Source organism: Oxyura jamaicensis, chromosome 2 (genome assembly GCF_011077185.1).
Source record: "Oxyura jamaicensis isolate SHBP4307 breed ruddy duck chromosome 2, BPBGC_Ojam_1.0, whole genome shotgun sequence".
Classification (NCBI taxonomy): domain Eukaryota; kingdom Metazoa; phylum Chordata; class Aves; order Anseriformes; family Anatidae; genus Oxyura; species Oxyura jamaicensis.
The window spans coordinates 95,239,068-95,253,083 of record NC_048894.1 but is presented as its reverse complement, the minus strand read 5'-3'; the positions used below and the strand labels follow the sequence as shown (position 1 = coordinate 95,253,083).

General features: G+C 43.7%; 2 protein-coding genes across 8 annotated transcripts in view; one reads left to right on the top strand and one right to left on the bottom strand.

The window, feature by feature from the left end:
- LOC118161927 overlaps positions 1–3,797 on the top strand; it is a 35,444-nt gene extending 31,647 nt beyond the window's left edge. For all 6 annotated transcript variants that reach the window (XM_035317710.1, XM_035317708.1, XM_035317709.1 and 3 more), the window contains 2 exons: positions 3–271; positions 1,023–3,797. In XM_035317710.1, coding sequence (XP_035173601.1) covers positions 3–271; positions 1,023–1,078 — 325 coding nt within the window. In that variant the 3' untranslated portion in view covers positions 1,079–3,797. The remainder of the gene's footprint in view (positions 1–2; positions 272–1,022) is intronic.
- Positions 3,798–5,360: 1,563 nt separating this feature from the next.
- PDCD6 (programmed cell death 6) lies at positions 5,361–13,854 on the bottom strand. Of its 2 annotated transcripts, none has more exons than XM_035317716.1 (6): positions 13,815–13,854; positions 11,654–11,715; positions 9,134–9,178; positions 8,157–8,315; positions 7,606–7,715; positions 5,361–6,171 (listed from the first exon to the last, which is right to left on the bottom strand). In XM_035317716.1, the coding sequence occupies exons 1-6, from the start codon at positions 13,850–13,852 to the stop codon at positions 6,073–6,075; spliced, it is 513 nt and encodes a 170-aa protein (XP_035173607.1). In that variant the 5' UTR covers positions 13,853–13,854; the 3' UTR covers positions 5,361–6,072. The 2 variants fall into 2 exon arrangements, with proteins under 2 accessions (XP_035173607.1, XP_035173608.1); XM_035317717.1 differs by having other exon boundaries at positions 8,163–8,315.
- Between the last annotated feature and the right edge of the window lie 162 nt (positions 13,855–14,016).

The window sequence follows — 14,016 nt, the reverse complement described above, 5'->3', positions numbered from 1 at the left end:
AGGTGGAACCGGGATTCTAGCTGGAACCAGGAAACTAGGTGTCAAGAATATAGGCATCAGAAGTCAGGCTACAGAAGTGACTGGGGTTCACGTCCCTTCTCTGGCAGTGGTTCATACAGAGATAACCAACAGTTCAGAGGCTCAGATACGACGTTTGATGAAGACACTGTTGGTCTTGCTCCTAACACTTTGAACAGACTAGGAGGAAAGGATATACCTGCAATGACCAGGATGCTCAAGCAGTTGGCTCCGTATTATCCAGCCCTTCAAAGTAAGATTGTAATTAGTTCTTGTAAAATGAGTTACGTCAACATACTTGCTTAAAATAAATGTGAGACTGTGTGCTGCAGAGATAGTATGCTTAGTTCAGAGGAGTAGAGTCCGTTCTGATCAGCGCCTGTATCGGATGAAGAACAGCAGTAATTGCCTCTCTGGGGAGGCTTTGCCACTTGGCATTTAAATAGGGCTGTAAGTCAGAGGCAAAATTCAATAGCACAAAACATTCCTGAACTGAAATGTTTGTTCTGGGCCATCTTGCTAGCTAGCACCTTACATCATGGTGGGAATTTGTACTGCTGGGGTGGCGACTGGGGAGGGGATGTATTGGCATAAAGAAAAAAGTATTGGAGTGCATGCAGAGTGGCATTGTAGTAGATGGAAGTATTCAAAATGGATCAAATACCTTGGAACAGCAAGCCAGAAATGGTATCAAAGAGCTGCTTTGTTACGTGAAAATGTAGCTTTCCCTGTTATTGCAAAAATAATCCTAAACGTTAAAAAGAGTGATGTATTGTTCAAAGTAGAGGATTCTGCTTTGGAAATAGATTATAAAACATATAAAGGCAGCTGGATAGATAGCTGTCAATGGGGCTGAGTTTGGACAGGTGTGAACTATGCTCATGGTACTTCACCTGGGAACGTTAGTGAATAGTAACATTTTCATTTTAACATTCTCTGTGTCCTATAATGTGAAATAACATGAAAAAGAAGTAACTTCGCATTCTTTTATCTCCCCTTTCTAGAAATAAATATTCAGACATTAGCCAATGTGCTAGTAGAAACTAGAGGAAAAGATTAAGGAGCGACGACAGCTGAACTGGAAACATGATCAGATCCAAGCATCTTCATCTCTTGGCTTTCAGGAAAGAGACTGCGTTTGATTGTGTGACTGGCTTTGGAAGGGGAAAGGGAGGTAGAGTTCAACGTTTTAACGTGGTAAATATAGCCAGAACACAAACTTGCACATAATGGAGGTGAACACTATTTTCTTTAGGCTTTTTTAAAGTATTTGTTATATCTTAGTATATTGCAGAAAAATCTTTTGTTATTTTTTTGAAAATATGTTAATGTTATTCTGTCAGGAAAAAGCTAATCACCCTTTTAACATCCTTCCCCACTCAGAAAAAAGAAAGGTTTGCTTTTATGTTAACTTTTTAGGAAGAATGCTCACTGAAAATACAGGTCTGTTGCATGAAAATACAGGTGTACTTTCCTTCAAACAAATTTAAGGTCAGTTCATTTAAGGCTTTATAATTTGGGTATTTTAGAAATAGATACACTACATTTCTGTTTAGGATAACGAAAGGTGAGTGTCACAGCAAAGGTATTCTCTGGCTTAATGTCATGCTATAAGAGAAAAATGTAATCAGTTCTAGGGGATTGTTATGTAACGGGCATTTTACCTGCCTTTGTTTTCGCGGAATGGAAAGGGACATGCAATATCGGCAGACTTTTATCCTGCTCAGAATGAAACTGTTGCAAATTCACTTAGAAACTCATTTGTTGAATTGATCCATACTAAAAGAGAATTTTTTTCATTCTTCCTATTGTTAAAAGCATATTAAGAAATAGTAGAACCTATAAGGCAATTAGTTAAAATAACAGGGAAAATTAAAAATTAATCAAAATGACATAGTAACTGAGAAGTAATCACCTGTTCATGATGTTTATCAGTGGGCCAGACTTAGGTTTTCTTCTCCCTGCACCTCTGAGCTGTAAGTTCATGAACTCCCAGCCTAGATGTCTGCTTTATATAATTGAATAGAGTGTACATGGGGCTAAAGAGAGGGACTAGAGTGAGACATCTTACTCCCCACCATCTGTTCTCCTTTTCACTGCCGTGTTATGGACTATGATTTTTCTTTTCATCTATACCTGGAATATTCTTTGTCCCTGCAACATTAAATACTTGTGCTGACGTAGGGTTAGTCTTATGAGCTGTCATATTATTGGTTCACAAAAAATAACTTTGGATCTTATAATGTAAATTTGAACTCAAAGGCAACTAAGCAGTTGATTATAGAGCATATGATTTTGATTCTCTAAAATTCTTCTCCTCCAGTTGTTTTGCTTGTGCATCAGAAAAGATCCACTTTCATTCTTCATGTCTGTACACTGCTTCCTTTCCTCCAGAAAGTGTAGTGCAACTAAATATCTGTAGAAAAACTCTACAAATTAACGTTATGACCTTTTCAGCTGGGGTCTTTGTAGAGACATAATTTTTCGCCATTTCTGACTCCTTTTGGGATATTCCAGTGCCATACAGTAGCTGGATGAGCTCTTCCCAACTTAGATGCTCTTTCTTCCTCCACATTCCCTTATTTTTTGTTTTGGGGAACAGTTCCTGTTCCTGCTCATTACACAGGGTCCTGCTTTGGGGAAACAGTTCCTGCATTTTGAAGTGAGTTCGGAATGGTAAGCGAGCTAAGAAATGCCTTTCGTCATTGAGTTACTAAAGGCTTCCTGAACTGTAGATAAGGTGTTTTAGTCTTATAAATGCTCCTTTCTTCACGGTTTCAGTCTTCAATTTTTATCAAAATCAATGAACTTCTTGGTATGTGTCTCTGTTGGTTCTATTACTCAAGCATTAGCATCTAGGGATTTTTTTTAGTTGGTAGTTTGCACTCCAAGCCTGTCTTCTTATGTGCAACTGCTCCCAGTGCTTCCAGCAGTTTATTCTTTACAGTTTATTTCAGTCACTGAAACTGGCTGAAACTAAGCCAGTTTCAACTTCATCACTGCTTTCTCCTTAATTTTCATTTTATCTTTCTTCTTTCCAAAGACTTCCTAGCTTTGAAAATTGAGAGTTTCAGAGTACAGTATCTGTACTGATACTGGCCTGGGCTCTGCCACTTGGCACTCCCAAATTTGTTGACTCCGCAATTGATTTCAGATGCTTTTTTCCCCTGCATCCTATACCAGCAAACAGGTGGAGCTGACTTGAGTCAAACAAACAGTATTTTTATTATTGCAGGAACACATTCTTCTGTGGAGTACAGTTTCCTAGTAGTCAAGTGAAGCGCAAGAAGAACAGACAGAAGCATTTTCAGGATGCAACTCTGCAAAAGGCTCGTTTGCCCTTGTGACAGGAGTAGTGAAGGTTGGTTTGCTTTTTCAGGGCTGTGCAGAACTGCAGTACCGGGCATCATTGCCTCATTCGGAGAGTTTCTGTGACATCTTCTCCCTCCCTCTGTAGGGCCAGGTATTTACAGCTCGAAGTGTTTTCTTTTACAGGGTCTTTCTTTCAGTCACTGCCAATGGAGGCATCCATCCCGGGAATGTGCCTGTTTCACTTCTTTCTGTCTAGTCAGCATCTCGTCCTACAACTGTGTCTTCTGACAGATCATGACTTTGGGTTCTGGCTGTCTTGTTTTCACTTAGCTCAATCCTGCCATTTTTAAAGGAGGATTCAGCTGAGAGCAGGAAAAGGAAAGCATAAATCCAGGCTTATGACCTTTTTGGCACGTGACCAGCAGCGTCCACAAAGGCACCAGGTAAGAAGACTTCATGGAGGGGAAAAAAACCCACAAAAGTGCCTTGGAAGTTCTGCTATCCTACCAGTTACCACAATAGGATTGCCTAAGCCGAGCCCGCCCGCTGTTTTCCTGCCAATTTCCTTGAGTCAGCTTCTGGCTACTCATGCCCGAGAAACCTCTCTGCCTTCTCTTACTCCCGTGTAGTATGGGACTGGAGCAGAATGAGTCCTCTGCCTGTTCCTGTTCCAGGCTCTGGTCCTTCAGGGCTTCGGAAACCATCTTCACAAGGTAGGCACTGATGGTCTGCAGAGCACCGTCACGTTGAGCACTCGCCATCCTTCAGTGCAGCATTCATACAGCATACCACAGGCTGTGGCACCCAGGTAAGGTTTCTGAGGCTACACCAGAGCCCTTTGAACTGATTTTTCTTTTCCTTAAAAAGCCATTGATAAAAAAACAGGATAGAACAGGCTTTGAGGGATCTCTGGTCTACTTTCAGCCAGTTGCTTGGTCTGTGGTGTACTTGCTTTCGCACCTTCAGAAGCATCTGTTTCCCACTGAGACGAGAGCCATCCCGGTCCAGTCACCGATAATTTTCCACACCAGCACGGCTCCCTCAAAGTGCTGGCAGCTCCAGTGGTTCTACAGAAACAACAGTGATGTGTGATGACATTGGCTGAAAAAAAAGCTGCCTTCTTCACAGGCCACAACCTGTGTAATTTCTCTGCTACCAGCTTTAGATCTAGTTTTGTTAGCTTGGACCTATTTACTGGATTTCATTTGGTCAGACATGATCCAAAGGGGCACGTTCCTTAGTGGGAAAGGAGCGAGGAAGCTCTTTTTAGTGCAGCCTCTTAATAGGAAAGTTTTTTGAGTCCAGAAATACGGGGCTTCTTTCTTTCTTTCTTATTCCCTCAGGAATTTATATTCTCATTTATTTCTTACTCCCTTCTGGAATACATGCAGTATGTACATACATAGCATTCTGGGGAGGTAGGGTTCAGGCAGTAGCTGTTGGACAGCTTTCTCCCTTGTCTCCTTAAAGATAAGTTAGCTGCCATTTATCGTAGGCTGTTGAAGCGGTTGCCGATAGCTTTGCCATCATTCCTGTCCCCTACCTCACCCAACACCTCCCAGAGGCAATCCGTTGCCCTTGGAAGCTAAACGCTCCTGGGTGCCCCGAGGGCTTTGCCGCGACCACCTGTCACTCCCCACAGATTTCACAACACAAAGGTGTTTAGGAAACATTACCGACGTGTCACCAGGGGCTGCTGTTAACCTTTGTAACCATGTCCTGACGAGTAACAGCCACAGGTAAGCTTGAATTTCTTTGGGTAGTGCAGGTGTAAGATTGTCTTAGAGTACTCCGAGAGCTTAGTGACTTTGCTTCCTCCATGTTACTTCTTCAAAGTTACTGCGGGAGCTGGTGCGTGACAGGAACCTAGTTACTTTTTTTTGCTTGTTTTCCATCTTCAAATGGTGAGATTGAGGGTGAAGTTTTGAGGATGCTTGATTCTCAGCTCAAGGCCACTTCAAAACGAGTGCTTCGCCACAAAAAGGAGGATTATTTGTGGTAAATGAGCACATGAAGCAGGGGGAACTATATCCAGAGGAACTAGAGGTTTATTTTTGTAGCGAATTCACTGAGGAAGATGCAGTATAGGACAAAGCTGAGAAGCAGTTCTGTCTGAAGATGTCCCAAGGATACCCGGAAAGAAAGGGGCAGCTAGAAAGCAAAAATACAAAGCAAAGCAAAAACGCCAGCCCTGTTAAGTGGCAGGGACCCCTGAGCCATGGAAAACTGGAAGACAGAAACACAACCCCCACCATCCCCTTAAAAAATTGTACAAAAATAAAGTAGGCTATGTAAGTTGGTCTAACATTTTTACTTAACTTTAAATTCTGTATTAAAAATTAATACATTAACTTCTTAGAAAAGTAAGGCACATGCAAAACGTTGTGCAACTTCGGAGTTTCAACTCTCTGACAAACTAACAAGCATTATTTTAATTTGGCATTTCTAAAGAGTCATTTTTTCCCCATGCAGGATATGTGGAAGAAAGTTAGGTTTGACATTGCACCAGTTAAATCTAGGCTCTGTGCTTTCTGTACTGCAGTAAGCATGAGGTGGTCGGATCTTACGGTAATACAAAACGAAAACCAACTCAAGTACAGATGCTGAAGGTGATGATGAACGTACAAAATTTAAGAACGTGATATTATATCCATTATAATACATCAATAATCTTATTCAGTACATGATGATTTGGCAACTCCAGTCTGTACAGTGCCAGGGTGGGATTCCGAGTTGTCAATGTCATACGATGCTGAAGACCATGGACAGGTACTGCTCATATGACACCTGGATCCAGCCGTCCTGATCAGTATCGTAACGTCGGAACACATCAGTCAGCCTCTAAAAAGGGGGAGAAAACACACGTTTTGGTACACAGAGAAAAGTCAAACTGTCAGATACTCTGCTTGCCCCTGAGGTGTCTCTAGCTGTACAAACACTTGCTGTCCATGCCCTCTGAAGACACTGTACGGTGTCATGCGTTAGAGGTAGCTCCTTGCTGCATCTTGTGCTCGAGCTGTGCAGCAGATCTGAGTTCATGATGTATCTTATAACACCTACGCCTATCCAGGCACTTCGTTATAGACCAGACAGCTTTTTATAGCTGGCTCCCGGGGAGGTGGGAACAATCTGGAGACAGAATCTAAAGAGTACCGTGTCCGTTTCTCATCTTTTTGGCCAAATCTGTTCAACGCATCATCAATATCTCAGTTATTTCTGAGAAACCCCCGAGATGACAAGCAGTGCCAGCAGCAGACCAAAACAACCACCAGCATGGTTTCACTAACACCAGCTGAATGATGTTCAAGTTCAAAGCCCTCTTTAGTAGAGCTTAAGTTTATAACAAAGTACAATTTGTTCATATTACAAATGAATATAAAAGCAGTTTGTTTCAGCAGCAGCGTTTGACTTACAGCTACAGATGTAAAGCTGAAAGGAGAAGACCAAAATTTGGGCAAATAATGAAGAACCTACTTAGAGAGCACTCCCTTTCTCTTCATGTTACATACAGGAAGCTAGCTAGGATACTGTTGCAACAATAGCCAGGTTATGAAGAAAAAAAAAAACCCTCTAACTAGCCTGCTAAAATTCAGCTTGTCCACTGCTACAGTTGCCCAACTCTTCCCCAAAGTCTTTCATGTATTTCAGAAAAGTCAGAGATTCTTAGAGAAACCGTAAGCAACAGTGCTTAAGGGCTTGTAATTTCTCAGGGTGAGAAGTAATTCAGTGATTTATTTCTAAACAGAAGGATGTACCTGTAAAACAGCAGGTCTCTCTCCCTATAAATTCACAAACACGGTCCTATTACTGGAATTTTTTTTGTTGTCTTTTATTACCATTGCCCCTGCAGAAACAGCAGTGACAAAAGACCAGATAATTCAGCTATTAGGTCAAAATCTTTTTAATCAGAGCCTTAAAAAGAGATGCAATAGTCCTTGCAATTCAGATTCCGAGAACTTTATTTTGGAGTACACTGAAGAGGGCAACGTGGGACATGATACACACCAGTTTTAACCCACCCAAGATTCTCAAAAAAGTGTGTGTGTATTAAAGCTAATGAAAATTGCATTTAATGTTTTCCTTTTAAAAGCACTGAGACCATTTTACATTTTTCACTCCATAAAAACATTTAAGAGGTCAAAAAATGGTTTCGGGTTACTTATATGTGATGCAAACGGATAACAAGTTCTAGATTGAATATAATGAGGGGAAACAGAAGTTTAAGTGTTTTTTTTTTTTTTCCAGTTGACATCAAAAGTACATCTCCTTTCTTACCTGTAAAACAACACAGCACTGAATAAAGTCATCGAAAGCAACTTGGCCTCTTCCTTGTCTGTCAAACTTCCGAATAAGGATATCGTAGAATTGATCAGACAGGCGGTAACCTTGGAAAAGAGAAATCCTTTAGAATGCTTCAATTACCACGGCCTTTCTAGGAAAACAGCCAGCTGGTTCAGCGGGCATCTAAATGTCTGTGCTGCACAACACAGGTGTTCAGCTGAAATGCATGCAATAAAAAACGTGCTCAACAACAATTACACACAGTCACAGTAAACAGAATGGTGGATTAAAGTGACTTAACACTTTGCTGACAGAACAAACGCTTCACGCTTGTACTGACACATGCATCTCATTTTTTCTTTAAAAGGAAATATATATTTTAAACCAAACAAGGTACAAATATCTTTAAAAGTTACCTTCGTCTACTGCATTTCACCCGTCTCGTTTTTATTTTTAGTCACCTTTGTCAGAGCAGTACAGCCCTGACAATAAGCTTGTTTGATGACATAACCCGGTCATAGAAACAGTAATTACAAATGAATTACCAAAACCTGTTAGTGCTTGCTTTAGCTCATTTTTGTCAATCATTCCAGAATTGTCTCTATCATACGTTCGAAAGACATTCTGCCAGTCTGTGATGTACTTCCAGACTCCCGTGAATTCATTGAAGTTCACGCCACCTTTGTTTTCTCTGTCAAACATGCCTGAAATAGAAAGCAGAAACCCACGTAAAACCTTAGCTCTACTACCACTCGGTAAAAGATCTACCAGTATTTTAAGAAGGAAGTGCTGTTCCATTCTGTTACATTCATACAAGTAGCACCTTGCACAGCCAGGGGCTTCTGGCTGCTGCTGAGCAACTTCTAAAAACAGAGCAAAAACCTTAGGCCTTGGTTTATGAACTGTACGACAGAAAGTTGGTTTTGTGCCTGAATTTTTCCCTTCTCCCCTTCATCGTCTTCCATAATTCCGGCAATTGGTTTAGGACTGTGAATAATTCAAACATTGTACAGCCTGCTTGGGCTTTTCAGAGGAGAACACAGGATTAAATTGCAAACCAGCAAAACCAAGTTACAAAGACAAAGCCGCGTCATGTCTCTAAAATATTTAAGCTGACCCTTTCCCCAGTAACAGTTGAGTAACATCTGAGCAACATTTTCTCAGGCTACTTTGACAAGTGCGTGTACGTGTACACAAAGGGCATTCGTTTATTATTCAAAAGGGGCAGTACTTCAGTTTATCTTACAACTACTGGGCTGTCAGGGCAAAAAATAAGGTGACGACTTCCGTACCATCTTACAACCAAAGACCAGCTTCTTAACACTTCAGCCAAACCAGTTCAAGAGGCCTTTAAACATGCTTTTCATGTTACAGCAGAATCACGGAGCGTGTCCTGTGATACTTGTATTTCCCTGATACCGATTTCCCTGAAATAACTTAACAGTGACGGCTTTCTCACTCGTTTGAACAGACCAAACCCCAACAGCATCCTGTCTGCTTGGCGTCACGCAGCCACACTCACCAAGGATTGACCTGACTGTGGCGGGGTTAAATGGAGTCCACGTCCCTGAAACAGAAAGAATTCACTTAGTTCCTCAAGACTTAAGTAACACCCAAAAAACGCAACCAACCAACAAGCAAACAAAAAAAACGTAAGAAATATAAATGGATTCAGAGCTAAATGACACGGAGCTAGTACATTACAACAGAGCCACTGTGAGGTAGTTGCATTTATTTTCTTATTTTACAGATGGTTTTTGTAAAAAAACGGGTTCTTAACATAGGGGCCACAGAGTGCAGTTGTGCTGCTTTGCTGGAGCAAGAGGCCAGGGAGTAAGCGCTTACACCAGCCCTGAACTCCTCCTGCAGGAGGAGAAACTATCAGCATAGATCTGCAGAGGCAGCAGCAGGAAGAACAACTTTTCCTCAGCCAGGCCATATGACCACTTCCACATAAACAGAACGGGAAGCACAGAAGGAGATTAAAAATGGCTCTGAAAATGCTCAAGCAAGCGGTATTTTAGAGGACGATTCCCTTGATTTTTGTCAGGAGAGATATAAGTCTAAAATTACTAATTATTAACAGGGTGCCAGCATTTAATTCTGAATAGAACAGAGGAAAAAGTAAAAACACAGCTTGAAAGTTAATTTATTTTATGCTGAAATTTTCAAAGAGACTAACACAGATTCCATACAGGGAAACCCCAGCAACTCCAGTGCTGCAGAGCTGTACGGATTTCAGCTCGTTCCAATAGATAGCGAAAGACCATTTCCTCCCACTCCCCTGACACCGTCATTAACAAGTCAGCACAGGAAAAAAAAAAATAAACAGCCAAGGGAGCACAGGCCTTCACTGTGCAAACAACCACACGAAGCGATCATCAGTCGCTCCCCGATACGTGTACTGCCATTTGCATAAACCTGATGCGTTGAAAAGCTGAGCGTGGAGCACAGGGAACTTCAGTGTGCAGTGGGAACTGCGCGCTCCTTTCTGGTGGTTCAGAAACACCCTCCGTTCTTGTAGCCCATGGCAGACTGCAGGACGGCCACACACAGCCATCCACTAGAGGATACATTTTGGAAAGTCTACAGTGAATTGTTTGTGACTTGAGTGTACAAGATGTAAAGCCTCTTGGAGCGAAGGACGCTAGGAGTTCAATAAACGTTTCATTTAACAGCGAGTTCATTCAGTGGGGATTTGTCAAAACTGCAAAGCACTGAAACCTCTAATCTACACCGCAAACAAGGGGCGAGTTCAGTTAGCCATCGCTGTCTATTGCCCTTAAATTTGATCAGATGAGAAGATATTTAAAATATTACAATTTACATTTACAATGCCAGGTGAAGCCAGGCATTTTGAACAGCACTGGAATTTCAAATGAAAACAGCGGCTTAACCCAGTTAGCTTGGCTTCTGCTGAAGTATTTGTTCAAAACAGCACTTTAGTTATGAATCAGGTGCAGCAGCTACAACATACTGCTTTTAATTTGTCAGGTATATTACCAAACAAATATTCCAGTAAATCTAAATCAGTTACAAGACTGTATTTTTACCAAATCGGGCCATCCATGTTTGTTTTGGTCAGGCGATTCCTGACAGAAGGAGCCTTTCAGTCTGCGGCCCTGCAGTCAGCTCACAGCACCAGCTGAAGCCCTTCTCAGCCACGCTATGCCAGAAGGATGAAGGGTTTAAACCTTAGGAGAGGGGGAACTTGATACAAACTCAAAGGTGCACAGCTTCAAAACGCTCTTTTTTTCAGATTATTAAGTGGGAGAAAAAAGCCCAAAGCAACTCCCAACCACTCTTGAGTCACCGAGGGAAAAAAAAGTAGACTATTGGAAAAAATTATCCTGTCTGTATTTTGCTTCCCTGAGTTATTTGACCACGCCCTAGTTCCCATTCCAGCGTTATGGAACAGAACTGACAGACAGCACAGAAGTTTTAATACCAGATTCGGAGTGCAACTTTCTATTTTGTTAGGAAATAAATTTAAAAAAGCCTCATTTTAAAAATCACTTCCTGCACCTTACTGAATGACAAGATTTTAAGTGTGGTAAAAAGGCTGTAAACATCTGATCTTTGTCCAGGTTACATACACTGATCCTGGTTAAAGAGGAAAGGCTCAGTAGCGATCAGCGAGGAGTAAAAACCACGGTGTTTATTTATGCTTTCTAGGAAACAGAGCTGGAAAAAATAAAGGCATGCACATGCCTTTAATCCCCAGCATGCAAATCAGTAATGTTTACAACAGGTATTGAGTTTGTAATGCATTATTAACATGCACCAAACCCAGAAAACGTCCCTTGAAATCTGAAAAGCAGGAACAGTATACTCAGCAACAATCAATAAAATAAAATCAGGACCATTCCTGATTTTCTTATTCCTCCCCTTCAGCCTTTTGCTGTTGATTAAATGCTACTAATCAGTGTTAAGCATGTTTCCCCCCAATTAAAAAGGAATTCTGGCATCAAGTAGCCAGTCTCACATGAAATTGAGCATTAAGTTTACAGCGAACTACCTCAGTGCTCGTTAACAGACTCACCATTGGACAACGCCTGCTGGAGTTCAGTATCAGATATTATTCCACTCCTGTCTTTATCAACCCTGGAGGCAGGAAAAAAAAGAGAGTGGCAAACTTTAAATGGCTGAAATTAACAGATTTCAGTTACAGAAGACCTCAACATTCTGGTTCATACTCACTAACTAAAATGCAATTAGTGACTATTATGGAAAAGATTGATTTTCTTTGGTAAGCCATTCACAGTTATTGCAAGATAAATATGTCACGCAGACTGATGAGCCATTCTGGAACATGACACAAGGTACAAAGAAAACTGCGAAACCTACTTAAGTGTGATGAGAGACACAAAAACACACCTTGACAGCAGAACAGTTTGGGCACAACCCAAAGACGAAAGTTGGTTTTGCCCCTAGTTTGGCATCCAGTATTCTCTGTGAGCTGCTGGCTACCGATGTAACGCGTTCAAAATACTGGAAAGAATTTCCTGCAAACCCCTGACCCCTTTCTGGGGTTCAAAGTACAAAAAAGCGTAGACAGGTGCCAGCTTTGCTGGAGCCTTCACATCTATTGCCTTAGAGAACGGACTTCTGTCCCAAGATGAATAAGCTGGGCAGCTTCTGCCCAAGTGAAGCATGAGCACACCTTCTGCAGAAGGGTATCTGAAGGTGGTGGCCTGCTGCCATCCCACAGGATGTCCTTCCCCTTGCCAGTGACAATTCAATTCCCCTCGGTTTCGACCATTCCCAGTCCTGCCTGGCTGATCCCTCTGCAGCAGCTGTTTTATTCCTGTTGTCTTGGTCCTTGTTGACTTTTTCTACAGCTTTTCAGTTCTTTCTACTAAATTCCCTCCCCATCTCCAGAATGGCACAAACCACGTACAGTACTCTGTGCAGCCATAAACTGCATGGACTATAATAACAAAAGGTGTTCCCTTTCTTATTCACTATTTCTTTTCTAGGTATTCTATCACTGGATTTACCTTTAATGAGCTGCTACTGAAAGCTATGCTGACATTTTCATGAAAACATGATAGTTTGCTGCTTTCACACTGACGGGCACCTAAGCTCCACCACGCTGCTCTCTCATTCCCCTAGTCAAAAGAATGGGGGGAGAAACTGCGATGAAAAAGAGCTTGTGGGGTGAGATAAGGAGAGGGAGATCACTCACCTATTACTGTCATGGACAGAGCAGACTCAGCACAGGGATATTAAGCAGTGAGAACTAAAAGCAAACTAAAAACACCTTCCCCCCCATCCACCCTCTTCTACCTCCTCCCCCCTGAATGGCACAGGGGAACAGGGGAATGGGGGCTGCAGTCAGTCCCTGGCGCTTTGTCTCCGCTGCTCCTTCATGGTCACTCCCTGCCTCTGTTCCCCAGGGGGCTCCTCCACGGGCTGCAGCGTGGAGATCTGCTCCGTGTGGGACCCATGGGCTGCAGGGGGACAGCCTGCTCCACCAGGGGCCTCTCCACAGGTTGCAGGGGAACTGCTGCTGCCTGCCTGGAGCACCTCCTGCCCTCCTGCTGCACTCACCTTGGGGCTGCAGGGCTGTTCTCACTCCTCTCTCCCAGCTGCTGTTGCACAGCAGCTTTTTTCCCCCTCCCTTAAATCTGCTCTCCCAGAGGCCCAACCAACTTCTGTCACTGTCTTTGCTCTGCCCAGCAGCAGGTCCCTTTTGGAGCCAGCTGGAGCTGGCTCTGATCTGACACAGGGCAGCTGCTGGGCTCTGCTCACAGAGGCCACCCCGCAGCCTTCCTGCTACCAAACCCTTGCCAGGTAAACCCAACCCGGTTACGACCTGCTTACGCTGCTCCTGAGCAGTCAGCTCAGAGCACGTTCACTTTACACACAGAATGATGTGAGCTTCAGGTGGATCCTCCTTATGGCCATCTGGCATCCACCCTCGACTCCATCTGACCACGACACGGCAATCACGACCCCGCCCTGAGGTGGCGGTACGATCCAGCCACCCAGCCCTGTAACGTGCTCCCGCCGAGCCCTGCCAGGCCTCGCTCCTGCTGCCGGACCCAGGCACCAGACCCGCAGCGCCTGAAGCCACACCCGACACACACGGACAAGCCCCCCCCCCCCCCCCCCCCCCAGCCGCCCCTCAACCCCGCCCCCCCAGCCCCGTCCCGGCGCTGCTTCCCCCGGCCCTCCCCCTTTCCCCAGCCGCCCCTCACCGCTGGAAGACGCCCCACAGGAAGGAGGCCTCAGGCATCGCGGCCCCCCCGCCGTAGCCCCGCTGCGGATCCCCCGCCGCCATCATGGCCGCCGCCCGGCAGCCGACTGACCCGCGCGCTTCCGGGGCGGGGCTCGAAGGGCGCAGGGCGGCGCCGGATTGGGCGAGGCGGCTGAAGCCCCGCCCACTCTGCAGGGCGGGAG